This window comes from Stegodyphus dumicola, chromosome 10 (genome assembly GCF_044657685.1).
Source record: "Stegodyphus dumicola isolate Sdum_Otavi_A_Nest chromosome 10, ASM4465768v1".
Taxonomy (NCBI): domain Eukaryota; kingdom Metazoa; phylum Arthropoda; class Arachnida; order Araneae; family Eresidae; genus Stegodyphus; species Stegodyphus dumicola.
Window position 1 is genome coordinate 122,159,444 of NC_140777.1, and position 22,825 is coordinate 122,182,268.

General features: G+C 29.9%; 1 protein-coding gene across 3 annotated transcripts in view; it reads right to left on the minus strand.

The window, feature by feature from the left end:
- Positions 1 to 22,825, minus strand: part of LOC118194202 (uncharacterized) — an 85,471-nt gene that overhangs the window by 8,462 nt on the left and 54,184 nt on the right. For all 3 annotated transcript variants that reach the window (XM_085825467.1, XM_085825465.1, XM_085825466.1), the window contains 3 exons: positions 11,398 to 11,555; positions 11,160 to 11,268; positions 1,994 to 2,077 (listed from right to left, as the gene is read on the minus strand). In XM_085825467.1, the coding sequence (XP_085681593.1) occupies positions 1,994 to 2,077; positions 11,160 to 11,268; positions 11,398 to 11,555 (351 nt within the window). The remainder of the gene's footprint in view (positions 1 to 1,993; positions 2,078 to 11,159; positions 11,269 to 11,397; positions 11,556 to 22,825) is intronic.

The window sequence follows — 22,825 nt, forward strand, 5'->3', positions numbered from 1 at the left end:
TTATGTTTCATTTTTAGAGAGCAAGATAATAAAATCCAATAGAAAATTATGCACACGAATACAAGAAATTTGAAGTTACATGAGGATGTGCATGATGTAAATATGACCCCAAAATAATATTTTATTTAATTGTTAAATAAATAAACTAAAAATTTGTAACCTGATATAAAATAAAGGTCATGACCTTGATGACAAACAGAGAAGAAAAGGAGTGGTGAATCATGGTTTAAGAGGAGCATTCCATTTTGTAAAGATGGGCTCAAATACACTTTTCATGTGTTAGACAATAGCGGTAAGCAGGATAATATCATAAGAATATATAAATTTTTCTAGCTTTCACATTGCATTATTACAGCACTTAAAACAACTACAGTCCAAAGTCATTAATTCGGACACCCATGATCCGGAATGATCTATAATCCGGACCTCAAAGCTACAAACTTTCTGTGCATGCGTCGCATTGACGCATGTGCATAAGACCTTTACGGCTGCGAATATGCATGTGCAAAATACGTTTACGAATGCGCGCTTAATGTATAACGGACGGTATTAGCTAAGCTAAAATTATCTAATTCAGTTAATGTTGCAGATTGCATTGTTCCTTAATCTTCGAATTGGATTCAGCTTATTATTTTTTGCAGACTGTTAAAGTAATTTTATAAAAGTAAGCTTGAACTTTCGATTATGTCAAATAGAATTTCCAATATATATTTACTAATATGTAAAGGATCTACAAAGTGAAAGTATGTTTTGAAGTCTATTAAACAAAAAGTGGAATTGCTGCAGAAAATGGATAAAGGCATATCCTTTGTTTATCTAAACTTTAACGTTTGTTTATCTTTAACGTGGGGGCGGGCGCCCAATGAATTGGAAGTTGATCTGTCAGTGCTATCCTTATCTTCAGGGTAGATGTTTTTATGTTATTTGGCTTATAATTGCTTACTAAATGTAGTATTTCATCTCGATGTACTCTGTCTTTGATATGATTTAAATCAAATGCCTCGTCATTTATAATTCGCTTCCGATAGCGAAGAAAGTGACAGAGGTTATTGAAAACGAAAAAATTTCAATTGACAAATTAGTCGGTATTCTCGACACAGCAATTATAGGACTTGAACAGTGGAACTTTGTAACTGAACAAGAAATTATGTCTGTTTATAGAATTAAAGAGAATGTATTATCACATAAAAAACTAAGCAACTTAAACAACTTACATTGAAAGAAATGTTTAATAAAGTAAACAAATAAATATTAAGCTTTTTTTTTTTTGTAAACTTTGATACCCTTTAGATCATAATTGTTCTTTATTTTGTAAATTATGGTTTCATATTTTTAATTTTATAATTTCTGCATGCCATTTTACCAGATTTAAACTAATGATCTATAATCCAGAATCGCTGAAGTCCCGACGAGTCCGGATTAACGACTTTGGACTGTACTATTTAATATATCTAATATATTTACTTTATTTAACAACTATGAAACTAGTAAGATCGTGTGTGAATCAATAAACCAGCCTCATCAGTTTTCTGATTAGACAAAAAAATGTCATAAGTGATTCTAATGCTCATGCATTACTTTTGTTTAGATAATACTATAAAAACTAACTTTGAGAACTAACATATAAAACTTACTATTTAAAACTAAATCTATAACAAGAACATCATCATGAAATTAATTTTAGTTATAATGTAATAATACCAGACTAAATAACTGCTTTTTAAAGATTACTGAAATTTTCTTTAAATTGATGAGAAAACTTCATATCAATTTGAAATAATCAATATTTTGGGTTTCATAACATAATGCATAAAATGCTCCCTAACAAAGTGATTTTAATAGGATAAAGCCTTATTTCCAAGTATCACAAAATAAATAAAATTTACATCAGCACAAATCTGGGAAGGGGAAATCAGAATTGGCAATAATTGTTGCATAATGCAAAAACTTACCACGATACAGAATTTCTTAAACAAAGTGAAAATAAATTTACCTTCTGTGATATTGCCAGAATTTAACATTGCAGACTCATTTGACAACCATGAGATATCTCTTGTCTGATGGTTCCACGTTGGCCCTATAAATAAAATAAAATTTTTTTTAATGAACATACTTTTCCTCTGGTAGTCTAGTTTCACCTGAGTAATTTTTACATCGGTTAAAATGTCAATTAAAAAAAACTTTTTCCCACTGAGTACAAATGTCTTACGAAACATTTATCAGAGAAAAGAAAAATTATACACTTTTTACCATCTTCTCTTGAACTAGCATCTTAAATTATCAGTAAAATTTAACAATTTGTTGGATGTATATTTAATATTTGCATTTCTTTTTTTCTTTGTATATTTTATTTCCTCACTGCTTAATTTTATGTTATGATTTTTGCAATATTGAAAATATATTTCGTTGTAGTGTTGCACCTACCCCTAAAACAGAGTTCAAAGAAACTGAATTTTTAAGTTTACATGATCCGTCAAATACTACACGAAGTTTAGTGGTACAGCTACTTGGTTTAACAACAGCATGATGCAGTAGATAATATACTTGCTTATTTTCTTCATTCTCAACAACTGGAACTATATGATTTAAAGTTTCGTATTCTTGCATAAACTCCTTATATTGCCTACCAAGTTCTTTGTCTAAATCAAATTTTCTTTCCATGGATAGAAGACGAGGAAATAGCCAAAGGTCGGGAGTCACCTAACTCTTCAGCTTTACTCAAAATTGGCAGTCAGACAACAAATCTGCCATTTTCGTTTACTCGATAGTTTTCTTTAAAATGCTTCTCACAAAACTCTTCTTCAACTGTTGACTTCTGATTTTGGAACGTTAATTCTTCCAACTCCCAAAAACGCTTAAGTGTTGCATCGACGTTATCCTCAATATGTAAACTAATGCGATTAACACTAATGGGATGCAGAATGTCTGTTTATAGAATTAAAGAGAATGTATTATCACATAAAAAACTAAGCAACTTAAACAACTTACATTGAAAGAAATGTTTAATAAAGTAAACAAATAAATATTAAGCTTTTTTTTTTTTTGTAAACTTTGATACCCTTTAGATCATAATTGTTCTTTATTTTGTAAATTATGGTTTCATATTTTTAATTTTATAATTTCTGCATGCCATTTTACCAGATTTAAACTAATGATCTATAATCCAGAATCGCTGAAGTCCCGACGAGTCCGGATTAACGACTTTGGACTGTACTATTTAATATATCTAATATATTTACTTTATTTAACAACTATGAAACTAGTAAGATCGTGTGTGAATCAATAAACCAGCCTCATCAGTTTTCTGATTAGACAAAAAAATGTCATAAGTGATTCTAATGCTCATGCATTACTTTTGTTTAGATAATACTATAAAAACTAACTTTGAGAACTAACATATAAAACTTACTATTTAAAACTAAATCTATAACAAGAACATCATCATGAAATTAATTTTAGTTATAATGTAATAATACCAGACTAAATAACTGCTTTTTAAAGATTACTGAAATTTTCTTTAAATTGATGAGAAAACTTCATATCAATTTGAAATAATCAATATTTTGGGTTTCATAACATAATGCATAAAATGCTCCCTAACAAAGTGATTTTAATAGGATAAAGCCTTATTTCCAAGTATCACAAAATAAATAAAATTTACATCAGCACAAATCTGGGAAGGGGAAATCAGAATTGGCAATAATTGTTGCATAATGCAAAAACTTACCACGATACAGAATTTCTTAAACAAAGTGAAAATAAATTTGTCTTCTGTTTTAATTCTGCCGGATACAATCCAACCAAAAATAGTATTTTGTGCAATTACATTTTTATAGCCAACAATCTGCCCTGGCTGAAGCAGAGAAAAGAAATAGTCAGCTCCAATTATCATGTCTATTTGCTTCGGTGTACTGAAATTCGGATCTGCAAGATTAATTGAATTCAAATAATCAAGGTCTTTGCTGTCAATCTTTACTGAAGGCAAATGCGAAGTTATTTTTTTATGAATATATGCTTGTATTAAAACACCATTTTTTTTTCATCTCAGATTTTGGAAACAATTTTACATTTACATAACCACGAGTCAAAGCTGCTTCAGAATCACCAAGTCCCTTTACACAAATACGAGCATTTTGTCTGCGTATATTTAATAGCCGAATAAATGATTCACTGATAAAAGAAGCTTCACTTCCACTATCAAAAAGAATGACACATTCATGACCTTGATCAGCAGAATCGTAAATTATTACTGCCGCCGTTGGTAAAAATGAAGTACTCTGACCCTGAATAGAAAAACTCGAAATATTATTTTGTTCGTCTGAATTAGAAATTTGTTCATCAGATGGAGATGAATTTGACACAACTACGTTATTACTTTTAATATCTTCATGCAGTAAAGTACGGTGTTTTGCTTTGCAAATAGAACACACATTCTGCGATGAACTTTAACTGATGAAATTTTAATTGATGATTTCCGAAACAATTGAAGCATAATAAATTCTTCCGAATGATATTTTTCCTAGTCGTAATATCTGCACCTTTAAATTTATAACACTTTGATAAAATATGAGAACCATTGCAATGCTGACATTTTAAAACAGAATGTTTATTATTATGTGAAACATTCTTCAAAACAGAGCACTGATTTTTATGCAACACTCGCTTTTTTAGTATTATGAGTGTTTAACATTTCGAGTGAAACACATCTTGAGTTTAAGAATTCTAAAAAACATTCTAAGGTAGGAAATTCTTCTTCACCATTTTTTTGTGACCATAAATGGCGAGTTTCCGGATCGACCTTTTTTAAAAAAAAATAAATTAGCCAAACATCTCTAGACGAAGCCTTTTCGCCAAGATTTTTTAATCCACGAATAACTTCATCAAATGTATCAGATAGTTTTCTTAAATTAACAGAATCAGCACTAGTAATTTTGGGTTGCTCAAGAAATGTTCTGACAAGTGACATAACAATTTGATTTTTTCTATCATAACGATTCATCAATTTGTCCCAAGCCTCATCGTATGTAGTTTCGGAAATTGGAATGTGCTTAATAGCAGCTGGTTCGTCTGTTAAAAGTCCTATCAAATATTGGAATTTCTAAATTTTCGCTAATGACTGATTGGTATGAACTGTCGCCACGTACAGATCTTTAAAATTAAGCCAATCAGTATATTTACCATTGAAACTTGGAATGTTTAAACGTGGAAGCTTATAGCTAGCCTCAACTGCAGTGGGATTTGAAATCGACAGTGGGATCGAAATTCTGGCCGTTACGGATTCAATGGCGGATTGATACATTACTTTCGTTTCAAAATATTTAGCTTCGAATTCAGCAATTTCAGAAGCATCTTCGGGTAAAGCAGCATCATATTGATCAAATTCCTTAAATATTTGTTCAATTCTTTCTAATCGTACTTTTAATTCTTAACTGATTACTGAAACGATTGTGAAGCCACATTAGGGTAGATTTCGATCGTCCTCTTAATCTTTTAAGATCAGCTTCACTTAATTCTGTCATTATTACCATGAATAATGATTAATAAGCACAAATAACTTCAACAAGATACTTAAGCAGCAAAAAATATTTCCATTTATCTTTCTGACGTCACGCAGACGATTTGCAGTACCAGTACTTAAAAAGGTTCATTAAACACAGTTCTAAAGCAGATAATAATAACGTATTAAATAGCATTAAATGCCTCACCTGGGGAACCAAATAGTTGCCTTGAACTAAAAAGCATCAGCTTTGTATAATAAACTTTACTGCTATTCTAAAAGATAAATATTTAAGAGAAAAATTGCCTGCAGTGCAGTGCGGCTAAGAACGCTATTCTACTGAAACTAAAACATGAACAACTGTTGCCATTCACACAAACTTAATAGTAAAATAAAGCATGTTGCCAGTACAAGATTATTGCAAATATCATAACATAAAATTAAGCAGTGAGGAAATAAAATATACAAAGAAAAAAAGAAATGCAAATATTAAATATACATCCAACACAATTATAAAAACTACAAAGTTTACACACAATGAAACAGCTGTTTAAGAATAGAAATATAAAATTATTGGCAAAATAAACATTAAAAAATGTACAATTATCATCACAAAAACTCTATTTTTTTATTAATACTTACAAAACCTTACTAAATAGAATTCAATTTGAAATCCTTATTTGCACTTTCAAAACCTTTAAATGTTTTCCCCATTTTCTGGAAAATTCATGATATTCAGAGTTTACCATGGAAATTACTCAGTCTAATAAAAGCATAGTTAGACCTTTTATTTACAAAATCATTTTTTTAAAACTTCTATTAGGATTGGACTGGATTATTTAAATTATGGCAAATACTCAAGGGCTATCTCCCTAAGGGGGAGGGATGCCAGTGTGGAGGACTTTATTTAAGGGAAACATATGCATATCCATATTACAACAGAGCAGTGTGGTCCAACCTTTAGTTACCCGAGGGCCCTTAGTATACGAGAGTGAGGGCCAGAGACATTAAAGAAAGAAAATGAATTACATATAAATTACTAGTTTAATATGTAACTTTATTTTACAATCTAGAACTCAATGTGATGATTGGCACTGCTTGTTTTGGTACAAGTTTATCAATGTCCACTGTAATTTCAATAACACAAAGTCTCAGGCTCGATTCCAGTGAAGCACTTTCAATACAATTTCTCATTTTTGATTTAATTTGTTTGACAGCAGAAAAAACAGAGATATGTACTGCCACAAAGCGATAACATTTGCAAAGAGAATTTATGCAGTTTGGGAAAACATTCTTTAGAAATCGATTTCGAGAAATATTTAGTGACATCACACTTTTTAGCCTCGTAGAATGCATCTACCTGAAGACCACAAATTTCCATTTGAAGGTCGCACTTATTTCAATCTCTATGGGGGTTGTTTAACAATGAAAGATTTGTTTTTAGAGAGTCAAAATCCTGAAACTCTTTCTTGATATCAGTAATTACTTCATGAAACATAGTAAAATTTGTGTCATCTTCTTCTTCCAGCTGCTGATGAAATGGGAAACGTGCCATTTTATTTGCCTTCAGTGCACTTTGCATTACATTAAGTTTTTTGTGAAAGCCTTCAATATGTTCATAAAGCTGGGATATATTTTGTTTTCTGCCTTGTAGTTTCAAGTTTGTAGCATTTAGATGGGCTATTAAATCTGTCAGAAGAACAAGATTATTTAAAAACTGGATTTCTTCCATTTTACAATAAAATGTCATCATACTCAGCATCCAAACTGTCCACAAATGCAATAAATGCTCTATGTCTCTGGGCTTTGTCTCCCCTTATTAAATTTACAATATATACAACAATTTTCATTGCCTTACTGAGCCTTATATTTTTTCCACAGAGAGCCTCCTGGTGGATAATGCAGTGGAAAAACAAACAATCTATTCCTTTTTCTTTAAACAGTCCTACTCACGCAGTTCTACAACCAATCATTGCTTTAGCTCCATCTGTTGCAATGCCAGAGCATTTTCTGATACATCCATATTTAGAAATGACATTATGAAGTGCGTTAAAAATATCAATACCTTTAGTGCTAGTTTCTAGTGATTTTAATTCCATTAGTTCTTCCTGAATTTCAAATTCTTCATTTATTGTTTTGACAAATATAAGGAGTTGGCTGATTTCAGCTATATCTATGCTGACATCTAGAGCTAGACAGTAAAATTCACATTTTCCCAAAATGCCCTTGAGAGTATCTGAAACTTCACTACCAATATCTTTAATTCTTCTACTTACTGTCTGATCGGACAAGGACACTGTTTCAAAATTTCTAGCTATTTTATTAAGTCTAAATGAAGATGCCATTTTTATAGCATATCTTTTAAATAAACTCACCATCCCTTGAAGACACTTTATTTTATAATTACGTTTTACTTTACGATTTATTCTGTTTATTATTATTTAAAGCAGTAGGAAGGGTCTTTTGTTTTCTAAATATTTAATTAATTTTTTTTTTTTCGAGTAAGAAGGAAAAGTGCCAACAAAATGAATAAGAAGGCCGTGGGTTGCACCACACTGCAATAGAGGAAACTATGAAAATTTCCATACAACAGGCACCATCTGCAAGTATTTGAACCCAGGTTAAACTATCAGCATTCAACAATTTTAACATTCAGCCATTTACGGACCAAGACTTGAGTGAAAGTTTTACTTTACAGAGTTCAATTTAGAGTTACAGTAGAATAAAACATACATTTACTTTGTTGGGATTTAAGTAATTTGTAGATTTTCTTCATTTTTTAAAAATTTTTCTAATATGCAGTTTCATTTCCATTATTTTAAAAAAGTTTGTTTATTCTAAATTATAAGTTTTGTAAATACCTTGCTTAACACATTGGGAGCTCTTAAACACAAGAAACCTTCAATTAATTGCCTACATTTACTTTCCTGAAACCATGTGATAACAGAATTGTTTTTTTAAAAAAAATTATACTTCAAAGAAAAACTATTTGAAGAATTTATTTTCACTTTGTAAGAAAATCTTGCCTTCAATAAAGACATTGTTGCAGCTGGTGATGCATAACATTTTCATGTATCTTCAGTACTGTTCAATCCAGAGTAAAAAGCCATTTCACGACACTTCTTAAGAATATTTGGAACTGTTCTATTACCAGGACCATATTCAGAAATGGATGGATGTGTTCATGTTTGCATGTATATAGGTATGTATGAATGTATGTGTGTGCATACACATACATACATATGTGCATAAATACATTTCTGGATCCAGTCCCGATTAGAGAACAATATCAAATATTTTGTAACAAGTACTATTTTATATGAATGTCATACATAAAATATATTTCTAGCATTCTATAATTAGTTTGATTCTAAAAAGTTTCAAATTTACTTTTTTTATACACACTATCATCTACAACAAGGCTTTGATGAAATTTTGTCTCACATATACAATAACAGTCTTAAGACATATCTCTATTTTTCATTTGTTTAAATAATAACACACATTTTTGATATTTTGAAATGAAATATTAGTATAGTTTTCACATCTTAAAATTCTACATTTAACAAAAATTTTTAAACTTTTTAATGATAAAACTCTTCTTTGGGAACTAAGACAATAATCTGATATTTACAGACTGCTTTTGAGTTTATATGATTGCCTAAATCATTAACATCTATTGTCTGTGGGATCTCTATTTATATATAAGTCAGTTAAATAAGCTACACTTTTTAATAAAATTTAATCTGGCTGTGCCTAGGTTTTCCATGCACAATTTTCAAATCCGGCCACATTGCACAAGCTTCTTCTATGATTTTGTTACTAACCTCATGACCGTTGTCACTTTGCAGGACACTAGGGGCTCCAAATATAGTAAAAATATCAATTAGATGACAAGCAACCTGTCCTACATGTTTGCTTTAGGGCACGCAACTGTACGAACTTTGTCAAGTGGTCTTGATAGACAAATATAAACTTAAAGTCATTATCTGGTTGTGACTGCATGTCCATTAGGCCCACCTGGCATCTTGAGTTCATCTCTTGAAAGACCTGTGACTGCATGTCCATTAAAGACCACTGGCCTAACAACAAGTCTTTTCTTAGGTACCTAGGTACCTTGGTTTTTTTTTTTTTGGACAACTTTTACACAAATTTAAGTAAATCATGACTTCTTCGGTAGTAATGTTTTTGGACTTTTTTTAACATCCTGTTTCTACCACCATTGCCTATTGACAAGTGTACCTCATGAATTATGGTAAAAATTTCTTCAAAGTACATGCAAAATCTAACATTGGAGCTGTCTTCCCTTATGGGAAAGATAAGTTTTTCAACATTCCCTACTTTTATTACATCATATCATTTCAGTCTCTGATAATCTTCTGGTTTTTTCCCACTACTTTTGTTTTTACTATTATTCACTTTTTTTCACAAATCATCATATCTTTCTTTGTCAGAAAACCACTGTTTGTTTTCTTAGTATCCATAATATTAAGTAATTTGGAATTAAAACGCTCAAGCATATCAGCTATTATTCAATGTTTTAATTTTTACGAGAGGGTAGCGAGAAAATGTCTACATGCAACGAAATGAGAGCTACTTCTGAAATCACGTGGTTGTCACGTGTTGATAGAAGCCAAGCAGTTGCGCAAACTGAACGAATTTTCGGAAAGTTAGGGACTTTTATCACATTCCCCATTATGAGTTGGGGATTTTATAAAGTAACCAGTAAATTTGATAAATATGAAATAGAATTTTCGTAAAGTTAGGGACTTTTATCACATTCCTCATTATGAGTTAGGGATTTTATAAATTAATCGGTAAATTTGATAAATATGAAATAATTTATCATATTTACCAAATTTAGTGGTGATTATGTATAATCACTGGTAATTTTATATAATCACAGAATTTATTACTTTTACCATAACCCATACATTACTTGTTTTCATTCAAAATTCTAAACCCATGTATTTTAATATTCCACAAATATATTACTATTCTGGGATATCTAGGGTTCACAAAAAAATTACTCGCATTACATTTTTTTAATGGCAACAGTTTTGATGTTAAAATGTTATCAAATTTTTACTTAATGAAACTTAATATTTTCTATAATACAAGTTTTCATTTCATTAAAACAAATATAAGGTTTAACATTTCTAACAAATAACGGCTTTTTAGATTTTAAGCATAACAATGCGCAAAGAAATTTGAATTAAATCACACTAATTTGACAGTTGTGAAAATAGCTTTTATGAATTAGAAAGGATCAATAAATTAACTACCTAAATTTTTCATATCATTTAAAGTTAAAAAATACACTGATGCAGCATATTACTGAAAATCATATTTATAGTTACATATATATTATAAAAAAATACAAATTTAAATTTTCATAAATTTCTATCTGATATTGAGTTTTTTCCTCTAAGAGAAAAATAATCAGCACCATTTACCCCATATAAAATCGTGTCTATTATTATGGTTATATATATATAAATTGCAGAAGAAAAATAATTAAATATTAGATTAGAAAAGTGTAAAAATATCATTTAAAAGAAACCCTAAAATTTCACAGACAGGCAAGAAACATATAATATGAAAATTAAAACAATTTTTACGTATTTTAGAAACAATATTTGGAAAAAAAAAAAAATCTTACCACTTTGAGTCTGATTTTTTTGAATATTTCTAGAACTCAAGTGATATAGCATATCAGGGACAAGATTTCTGAAACGTTCATCCCAATTTTTCTTCATTCTAAGACTTTCCTACATAAATTACATAATACAATTATTTACATAAATACAAATAAATTTCAATACCCAATTTAACCTTCCTCGAAAAAAAAAAAAAAAAAAAAAAAAAAGAGACAGAGAGAGAACTGAAATCACACTTACAATTATATTATTATCACGGGAATTAAGTTGAGGGAACTGTTGTTTAAACTGATTTGAAATGCCAAGGGGATTTTGTGGCTGATCTTGGTAATAATGTGTGCAACCATTTAGAGTTTGTCTTGCCTCTCTAAATGATGACAATTTGTTAGGTAGATAATCTATCAAAAGATAAAAAAGCGCAGATTAATTAAAGAAGCATTTTAAGGGGGGGAAGCATCTAGTAGTTGTACAAATCTATATATATATATACACACAATATAAGCACCATAATTTAACTTACTTTAAAATACTTAAATAAGGTACAATGATATAAGTCATGGGGGATACATTAACATAATTACAGTCCATAGAGCATGATACCTGCATAAATATATAAGTATAGTGCACAAAAAAAAAAAAAAAAAAAAAAAAAAAAAACAGTTAATTTTATGTTCAATAAGATATATGTAACTATTGCTTCAATAATAAGAAAAGATGACATTTCAATTACAATTTAAAATTATACCATTATGCACTTCAGTTGGTTTCTAGGTTTAATTTTAATATTTACCATACTTGAAAATACCCCATATATACATTTATGTTTGAATTTAGGATAAAATGGTAATTATTAGTAATAAATTGCCTATTACTTATGCTATATAATGCAAAATAAAATAAAAAATGCATTTACAATTATGTTCTCTCTATATAAAACAATCTCATTAAAATTATGGATTTCTACCAGAGCTGTGGAGTCGGTAGGGAAAATGAATGACTCTGACTCTTGGAATTTTAGAGACTCTAAGGAAATATAGAGTCAAACATATTTTTTAGCACAAGCTTTTAAACATTCCTCTTACTCCTAATATAGATATATATACAATGGTGGCCAAAATTGTAGACACTTTTGGAAATTTTTATGTTTTTGAACTTTGTATGCTTATAGAAAATGTTACGTTTCGCAAAATGCAAACTTGTATATATCATTTTAAAGAGAATTTATTACTGAATTCAATACAAAACACAAAATTCAATTATTTGCAATACAAAAAAAAAAGTTATATGTACTTTAATATAAATAAAAAACACAGTTATGAAGTGGTTCGTAATGTCTAGTTTTTCTGGCCAATCACTGTTCTTGTTCTGAGAACTAATCAAATGAAGCTGACATCATGTTTACACTTGAAACAATTCATTATTTTGCTTTGTTCTGTAGAAGGAGGATCTGTTTCTTATACACTGCAATTACAAGTAGGAATTTTTGTATAAATTTTTTAATATTTAGTCAAGAAGCAATGACATCAAATAAAAGAGTAGATTGGACACCTAGAAAGAGATGTAATATTATTGTGTTACAAGAAAGTGGTCTTTCCTATGCTGAAATTGCAAGACAGGTGGGTGGTTCAGTGACTACATCTGGAGTCCGAAAGTTTTGTTTACGATATCAGGAGACAAATTCAATAAAAAACAAAGAATGAAAAGGCCGAAAAAGGTGCACCGCATCTATTGATGACAGAAGAATAAAAAGACTATGTCTCCATACTTGAAAAGAAGATAGAAAGATGTCCAAGATAGAAAAATGTCATCAGCGGCCATCAGAAGTGATCTGAATGATGCTGGTGTTTCTGTCAGTTCAAGAACAATCAGGAGAAGATTAACAGATGTTGGACTGAGAGGTAGAATTCCACGAAACAAGCCTTATCTTAAATTTCAGCAACGGAAAAAAAAAAAAAAAAAAGACTACAGTGGGCTAAGGAACACATTAATTGGACAGAAGATCAGTGGTCACAAGTTACATGGAGTGATGAAACTAAGATATCGTTATTCGGTAGTTATGGGTGAAAATATGTAAGACGTAGAATAGGAGAAGAGCTACATCCTGACTGCATTCAAGCAACTGTGAAGAACCCAGTTAGTGTTATGATTTGGTCATGCATGTAAGCAGATGGTATTGACTGCCTTCATGTCATCGATGGGACACTGAATGCCAGAAAATACACTGACACTATTCTAGAACCAAAACTTCTACCTTCCATCAGAGATCTCTTTCCCAACAATGCTTCGTTTATTTTTCAGCAGGATTCTGCTCCTTGCCACGTGGCCAAAATATCGAAAGAGTGGTTTTGTACAAAGAGCATTAAATTGTTGTCATGGCCAGGAAACAGTCCTGACCTCAATCCTATCGAAAATTTGTGGCACTGTTTGAAAACTCTTGTCCGAATGAGGCGCCCATCAAATAAAACGAACTAATTGAGGCTATAATTGTTTCCTGGCATCATGTAATAACGAAAGAAGAGCTTAAAACTCTTGTCAGCTCAATGAAACGTCGATGTGAAGCTGTAATAAAAAATAAAGGGTACCCTACTAAGTACTGATAGGTACTTAGTACTTAGTACATAAATATATAAGTATAGTGTGCCAAAAAAAATCAGTTAATTTTATGTTCAATAAGATATATGTAACTATTGTTTCAATAATAAGAAAAGATGACACTTCAATTACAATTTAAAATTATACCATTATGCACTTCAGTTGGTTTTTAGGTTTAATTTTAATATTTACCATACTTGAAAATACCCCATATATACATTTATGATTGAATTTAGGATAAATGGTAATTATTAGTAATGAATCGCCTATTACTTGTGCTATATAATGCAAAATAAAAAATGAATTTACAATTATGTTCTCTCTATATAAAACAATCTCATTAAAATTATGGATTTCTACCAGAGCTGTGGAGTCGGTAAGGAAAATGAATGACTCTCACTCTTGGAATTTTAGATTCTCTGACTCCCTCATATAAATGTTTTTTAGGCTATTTATTTTAATTGTACATTTGCCTAATTTTTGACTTTTATATCATCTCAAACTGTAATTTTAACATTTAGTTTTTACGAGATTGCTTTTACTACTTTATTATTGTTTCTAGTTATTGAATGATTTTACATTTTTGCTAAGGAAATATAGAGTCAAACATATTTTGCAATAGTGATGATTGCTAAGGAATAGATTGCAATGATGATTGCAGATAACTATCACTGAATCATCACTATCTAATGTATATCGATAACTATTATCGTTTAACTTTTTTTGTATTGCAAATAATTGAATTTTGTGTTTTGAATTGAATTCAGTAATACATTCTCTTTAAAATAATATATACAAGTTTGCATTTTGTGAAACGTGACGTTTTATATAAGCATACAGATTTCAAAAACATAAAAATTTCCAAAAGTGTCCACAATTTTGGCCACCACTGTACATGATGTACCAGCTTTAGTCGTAGCTTAAATTATCGGACGATAAGTTAAAAAAAAAACAGGATCCATTTATTATTATTCAGGAGTAATAGCAGTTACGAAATCAGATATCCGGAGTAAATAAAAAGAATTACTAATAACTTTTCGTATGAAGTTTACTGCATCGTGACATTTAAGAAAAAGCCCCCAATATTCCTTTGCGCAGTGGCGGCTCGTAATGAGCACTGTGGAACTGCAGCACCCACTATTCCACTTATTATTATGTTTAATATTTAATATAGTGAGCCCTTTTAGTCTTTAATTCTTTCTTTTCACTTTTACAATACAGAATCTTTAAGCTTAATGTCAGTAGCCATCCCCCAGAATGTGAAAAAGGTACGAAAGTCTTTGGAACTGCGCGTTTCACAGTTCCAGTGATGTAGTGTTTGGCTGTTCTGCGCATGCACACACAGAAAGCAGGTACGCGAGCCAAGGGAGAGAGAAGAGCACTGTCACTCTTGCAGTGCCAAAATTCTGGCGTGTTGTTGGAAATCTGATTTCTTTCTACTCCGTGCGTGTAGTATTCCTTCATCATACGGACCATAAACAGAGTTCATGAAAATTTGCAACCTTAAAAAAATTACCTTGCTGAAATTCAATCAACATCAAATGCAGATCAAACTATTGCAAAAGCAACAGGAATTTTAAAATATCTAAATGATGATAATTTGAAGTGATGATTAGAGCTTTTTTATCAGATTATGCCTGATGTTGAAATAATATACAACTAAATGCAATCCAGAGAAATAAGTGTGTGAAATTAGTGTGAGAAGTTAATGAATATATAACAAATTTCAAAACTGCTATTTTAGAATTAAGAAACTCAGAGATGGCAGAAGCTAAGAAAATATGTGACTTTATACTGTGTACTGATATAATGCACTAATATTCTTCCACTAAACACTTAGCAGCTGCTAAATTGTTTAACAAGAAATGCTTTGCTAGTTTTAGGAATGAACATCCTGTAGAAGAAATAGTACTGACCACTGAAACATATCCAATGACTGACAAAGAAAAGCTTGAAACTGAGCTAAAAGTATTTTATTGTAGGTCTGATATCCATGAATACTGAAAATTAATTGAGCTGCTGAAATTTATCTTCGAAAACAATCTAGATGATGTTTTTAGTGAAACTACGAAACTGATAAAAATTCTCTTCAGAGTTCCCATGACTACATCAGAGGCAGAACGCTGCTTTTCAACACTGAAAAAAAAAAATGAAAACTTTTCTAAGAAGCACTAGGAATTCAGGAAGACTAAATGCCCTAGTATTGCTTTCAATAAAGAAAAATTTCCTCAGTTGTGATCGAGAGATCAAGGAGAAAATTATTCATCTTTTCGTGCAAATTAAAATAAGAAGAATGGATTACATTTTTATATGACTAGATAAAGTTTGAACTGTAACAATTTAGGTTAACATAATTAAAAAAGGTTTTATTTTTTCCTTGTAAGATTTCATGAAGTTTCAAAATAAATTTTATTTTTATACATGTTAAGTTTCCTTTTACACAATTTTAAAACAAATGTTAATTTTTTTTTTTTTTTTTTGGAACAGCTCCCCCACTCATTTTAGCTACCAGCCGCCACTGCCTTTGCGAGTCCGTTTATAGCCTCTGGAAAGGCGGAGCTTCCAAGAAATGTCGTCAGCCAATCCAGTTCGCTTTAAATATTTCCAGAACATTCTATAATTGTATGTGTAGAAAAGGCGGGAAAAACAACTTGACTACGGGGCTGTGGATTTAATTCCACGTACTTTCAAATAAGAGAAGTCGCCATTAAAAATGAAAAGAACATACAGTTAGAATTTTAAGTGTATTCTTGACTATGGAATTTTATTATTATAAATATATATATGTAAACATACACACATGGGTTACAGCTTATTTTTTTAATATAAAAAAAGTAATAGATGCTACAGAAAAGTAAAAAAAAAAAAAAAAAGCATAACAAATTATTTAAATTAATTAGCATTTTTTATGAAATGGAAAAATTGGCATTAGTTATTTCTAAGAAACAGTATAGCTTTGTCAAGATCTTCTTGGTTGGAGCGCCATAGATCCAATTTGATAAACTTCAGAGCTGAGAAGAGTCTTTTTCAGTGCTTAAATTGCGCTGGAGCCCCGGTGCTTCTCAATATTTAAGATAAAATACAATTTTAGCTGGAGCGCACCATAGCCCTAAATAAGATGAGCTTTGATACTATTTATAAAACTGAACCACAATTTAAAGGGAAAAAATTTAGAATTCCTAACGTTTTAGTTTAACAATAAGCAGACCTTGCAATACTCTATTTCCCTAGAAATATGTACTCATGAGAACATGAGACGTTCAAGTAAAGTCCCCTCCCTCGCAGGCGGAAACCTTTCACTCTAAGATAAGCAATAAATTTGGGGGAGTTTGTTTAGGAACGCGTAAATTTCTTGCCATGCCATCGTATCTAGTGTATTGTTATCGAAGCTGATAGTTATTCTCGCAGGAAGGAAAATTTGTGTTCTTAAATGTGCGTTAAGTGACAGTGAGTACAATAAGAGCGAAATATTGAGATAAACGGAATCATTTTTCTCTATTTCTTTAAAGGCCATGTACCAATTTTGTTTCTATTTTCATGTACCAATCTTGTTTGTATTTTTTTATTTTTATATCTAACGGCTCTTGGTTTTTTATTTTCACTCGCTTTGCCTTAGCCTTTTCAATATTATCAAAAAATATTTCTCAAAAGCTAATTCATCACTGGGAGAGGATGATAGAGACTCAGTTGCAATGTCTGCAGTTTGACTGTCCTGATTCGAATTCTCCAATTGTTCTGAGAATAATTTAGTTCTTAATGAAAGTTCATAGATGGCTTTCTTTGCCTTTTTAATTTGTTCATCATCCAAGAAAATTTGCTGTTTTGTATCTACATATATTGAACCCAGCAAGATCTCATTGTCTAACAAACTAGTTTCTCTTTTCTCCATTGAAGAAATGATTCCTTCTGCAATTAACTCTCCTTTTCAGAAAAAACAAACATCCTATTCTCGCCTCCTGTCAATTCTTCAGACTGCAGCTATATAAAGTGTACAAAAAAAAAAAAAAAAAAAAAAAAAAGAGTTTCCAATTCTGCAAATAATTTCACAGCCATCTGTGGCTGACACTAGACTTTGTTTAGGCCGCGTCAGCCATCTGTGGCTGACACTAGACTTTCCGTTTAGGCCGCATTGACCACTGCTAGCTGACGGCGTGTAACATGATATATAACTATACAATTTACACTGTTTTATGGAATCACAGAAAAATTATTTAAAATTTACTTATTTTGATTCATTACAGGACTAATGGATTTCATTGAAACACAGTAAGCATAAAAATGGTTCTCCATTAAAGCTATTACAAATTGTGACAACTGTCTTAAGTCTTTTTTCTGTCCATTACTCTGCCAGCTTCAGTTGCATTTTTATCATAACATAATTTACAATATTTCTGTACTTCAGAGGCTTTTCCCGGTTTTCTTTGGAGTTTATGCTGTCGTTTTTTTAGATATTCTTGCATTTCTGTTCAACGGAATATCTTCTTTTTCACAACTTGTAAGGGATAGCGCTAATTCTTTCCGGACTTCAGTAACGCTAATTTTCTGCTTCATAATATCTTTCTATAGAATGTAACTATTTACAAAACAAACTTTGCGCGTAACGTTTTGAATGAATGCCTATAGGAATAACGTTCCAAACATAAACTATCTTCTACTGCGATAAGAATCGCTAGCCCTACAATACCAGTGCTTTTAAGCAGCGCGCGTGGCCTGAAAGGTACTGCCTATGAAATACGCTTGACGCTCAACGTCTTAACCACTAATGGCAAATATCACATCCATCCTTCTCCCTTCTATTTATTTATTAATATGTCAATAAAATAGAAAATAACTATTTATTAATGTACAGAGTCTATAAATAAAAATAATAACTTGGCTTGTCATTAATTTTTTTCAATTCATTTTAATTTCATTTCAAATTTAAATTATCCAACAAAAACTGGAGTCGACCTCTTTTTAGAGACTCCAGCTCAGACTCCTTTTACCCTAAAATCAGCCCGATTCCAACTCCACAGCCGATTTCTACTTATCAAGTCACAAGAAAGATGGTTGCTGATCATCAATACTGAATTTTGCATGCTAAATTAAACTTATTCTTGAGATCAATATATCATTTACAATCAAATAAAATGGGCTATTATAATATAATTAATGATACGTGAAACAAAATAAGAAGTAACTATCTTTCTCAGTGTAAAGAAAGAATTAATCCTCGGAGAAATATTTCTTTGAATTCTAATTACATGATAAAAAAAATTGCCCAAACTTGATTTTCATCAAAATTTTTTTACAAAGCTGTAAGTACGTGTGTGTATGTATTTTACAGATTAGTATATATTTTACAGATTAAAAATTGATAAAAATAATTATTAAAATCATGCAAAATGCTGCAGAATTAATTAAATAATCAATTAGCACAAACCTTTCCATAGTGGCAAACTTATTAACAAGAAGGAAAAAAAAACAAAATCAAAATTGAAATGAAAACAAAACAAAAAATTCACACAAAATTAAATGACCAATGTTAACAAAAGCAGAATACTGAAAAATTAAAAATTCATGTTATGAAGCGAATGCTAGATAAATAATAAATATCATAATTAATGATACATTCCTCAAGAACTGACATTGTTAATAAAATTTTGATTATTCACAAAGACCTTATTTATTCATATTTATGAGGAAATAGTAATATGTTATTTCTCCCTTTTCTGTAAATGCATGTCCTGAAAAGAGGCTCCCTTTTAAAATTTTACAGTTAAGATACAAAGATAAGGTTAAATAAATACCCAGCTGGATATAAATAACTGGATCATGAACAAAATGGAATCATTTCATTTGTATGCAGGCTATGTTGTAATCAAGAAATAAAAATTAAACCTAAATTAGTGGTTAATAGTCTAATATGAAAAATATACACTGCGAAAAAAAAGAGGGGAAGGGACAGTTCTATATCTCCCGTTCTACTGGGCCAATGACAAAACTCAAATTGCCTTTTTCATGTTTTGAAAGCAAGACTTAGGATATGTATTAGATTTATATATAGCATTGATCTAATATAGGTATTTTGACACAAAATCGGACTTTTTCTGAAATAACATAACAATTTTTTTTGTACATCGCATTTCAATTCTACGACTCAAATTACACCAAACTACCAAGTTTTGTAAAAAATCGCACGAGTAGTTTTAAAAAATTAGCTCTCAAATTCCTAGCTCCTCTATATAATTAATTATATCTTAATTATATAATTAATTATATAAGCTATATCTCTATAGCTTAATTGAGTTAGGTATATATTTATTAATCTTCCTTTTTTCATCAATTGTATTTGATTCTTCTTTTCACATTACGAAATTCAGGTTCATTCCAAATAAAACTCACCCATTTTTTATGGTTTATTTTTAAAATTTGAATTAAAAAATTTTTTGAATTATAATCTATAAAATTTTTGCCATCATCTAAAATTAGACTTATTTCTAAGTATACCTGCAAAAAATTAGTTTTTTTATTCAAAATTTCCGAAGATATGTGACTTTATATATTGGTGCATTTTGAAATTTGGCATATTTGTTGAAGGAATAAAACATCAAATGTGTTTTAGACACTTTGCCAAAATTATTTGAAAATAGGAACGATGGGACTTTTTTCCCACTCATGCACAATGGAAGGGAAAGAAAAACTGGTTTCCATATATTAAGACATTAGTGCAAACTAAAAATATTGTGCCAAGATAAATTTTTGAATTTTCTGTAAATTTCGCACAAAATTTTACAAAATTTAATATCTAGGCATAATCTGAGTACAATAGACCTAAACCCGAATCGAAATATGGAAAGAAATTCGCATGTTATTTCAGAAAAAGTCCAATTTTGTGTCAAAATACTTATGTTAGAACAATGCCATATATAAATCTAATCTATAGTTCCTAAGTCGTGCTTTCGAGACATAAAAACGCAATTTGAATTTTGTCAATCGACCCAGTGGAATGGGAGATATAGAACTATCCCACTTTTCTTTTTGCACAGTGTACATCAAAACAAACAAAAATGAAACTCAATAAAATTAAATATAACAAATATGGAAGAATTGTTGAAAAATCTTTGGTCTTTGGTCTTTTTCCATAAATTCATGAAAAAATTTAAAACTGTCAAATAAAAAGCATTAAAAATTTTAAAACTGCTTAATTTTTCAATCATTTTCTATTTTACTTTTTCACAATTTATTTTTCCTATTTTAACAATTATTTTTTACCATTTCATTTCTGCAATAAAATTTCAAAATTTAATCACAGCATTTACACTTTCCACCATTTTCACTTTTATGCAGTACAGTTCTTGATTTTTATTTTTCATTTTATCAACCTATCCTCCTACTACTTGAATCAACATTTCACAATGAGGAATCACATTCACAATGAAATAATGGAACATATCTATACAGGATTTTACTTTTTCTTTCATTTTATTATTTACCTTATTCAAATTAATACTTGATTTTCTCCCAGTTTAGGTCTATTGTTTTTTAAAACATTTTCCCTTTTAGGGTATAAGCCTTCAATTATTCTGTATGGTTTTCCTATTTTTCTTTAATTCTGAAGCTTCTTCATATTTATGCAAAAAACCATCTTAAAAGTTTATCTACTTGACTAAATAAGTTTCGTTTCCCTTCACTTTGAATTAAAATTCATTTACTTTTGATTTGCAACAGTGTTTTTAGCAGATCTGCATTTTTCTTGATTTAACATTTATTAAAAATTCTAATTTAGCTAACTGCTTTAAAAATTTGCCCAATAGTTTTTCTACTTTCTAATTTTAAGAACTCTTATTTTAAACTGCTCTTTTATTTTATTTTATTTTATTTTATTTATTTATTTATTTATTTTTTTTTATCAGTGTTACTTGTTTAGGGTCACACTGTAGCAGATTATATCTTGATGTTTCACTCAAAAGATTATTTTTTAAATTTTTTATTAGCCTTACATTATTTCAAATTAATTGTTTTTATTTGGCACTAGTAAATCATTTCATGAATTTATAATTACTTAAAAAATAAATAAATAAAAAGATTGCAGAAGCAAAAGGAGCTTTGAAAATTTAAATTCTTTTTGAGTTTTTAATTTCATTTAGTAGCTGTGACTTAATACCATAACATTTTTTAATATATGGCAACCAATTACTCAATATCATTTTTATTTAAAAAGAAAATCTGAAAGGTTTCAGATTTTAAAATTACATCCAAAGGGGCTTTTTTTTTTATATTTTATGTGTTACCTTTATTTATTAAATATGTTCATTGCACTTAAACCATAAAATTCAGTTCAAGAGCAATATCACAAAAGAATTTTAAACTGAGCATGTCTTTAGAATTCCCACTATACAGAGATATACTGGAGATAAAAATGTTTTTTCTGTACAACATTGCCATTGCTTGCTTTGAAATCCTCAAGTTTGTTAATCAAAAATTCGTTAAAGATTTACAAAATATGAAATCAATAATAAAACAAATTTCAAATTAGGGCTTCCATATGCCCATATTCGCAGTAGGATTACATCATTCAAAATTTGATGGCTCTAGTTACCATTGTTTTATCACAATGCAAGAAACATATATACATTTATGCAGATTCTTCAAATATAATACACGGCGATAATATTTAGTGGCAACAACAGTTTGAAAAGTGAAATGGACATTCAGAGCGATTCGATGCAAAATGAAAACAATAGTCCCTCAGGGATAAAGCCCCTTTAGACTAATAAAATTCAGGAACATGGCTCTGTACAAAATCTTCTGGCTGCTCCATGAAAAAGACTAAAGAATTTTCAACTATTTGTTATATTTATTGGTACATACATAGTAATGTAGAAGTTGCCAAATTTTCAGAATGTACCAAATTCTGGTTACCATGCACATAATAATTTTTCCATCAATCATTCTCATAACAAGCCTTCTTCACTCAAGCAATGCCACCATTTCATGTGTTCCTTTCAATTGCATTCCAAGTTCCAACCGTTTTTATAAACAAATCGTGATATTTTTTTGCTTTAAACTCAGTTTTAAAATATTAGCTTGTAAA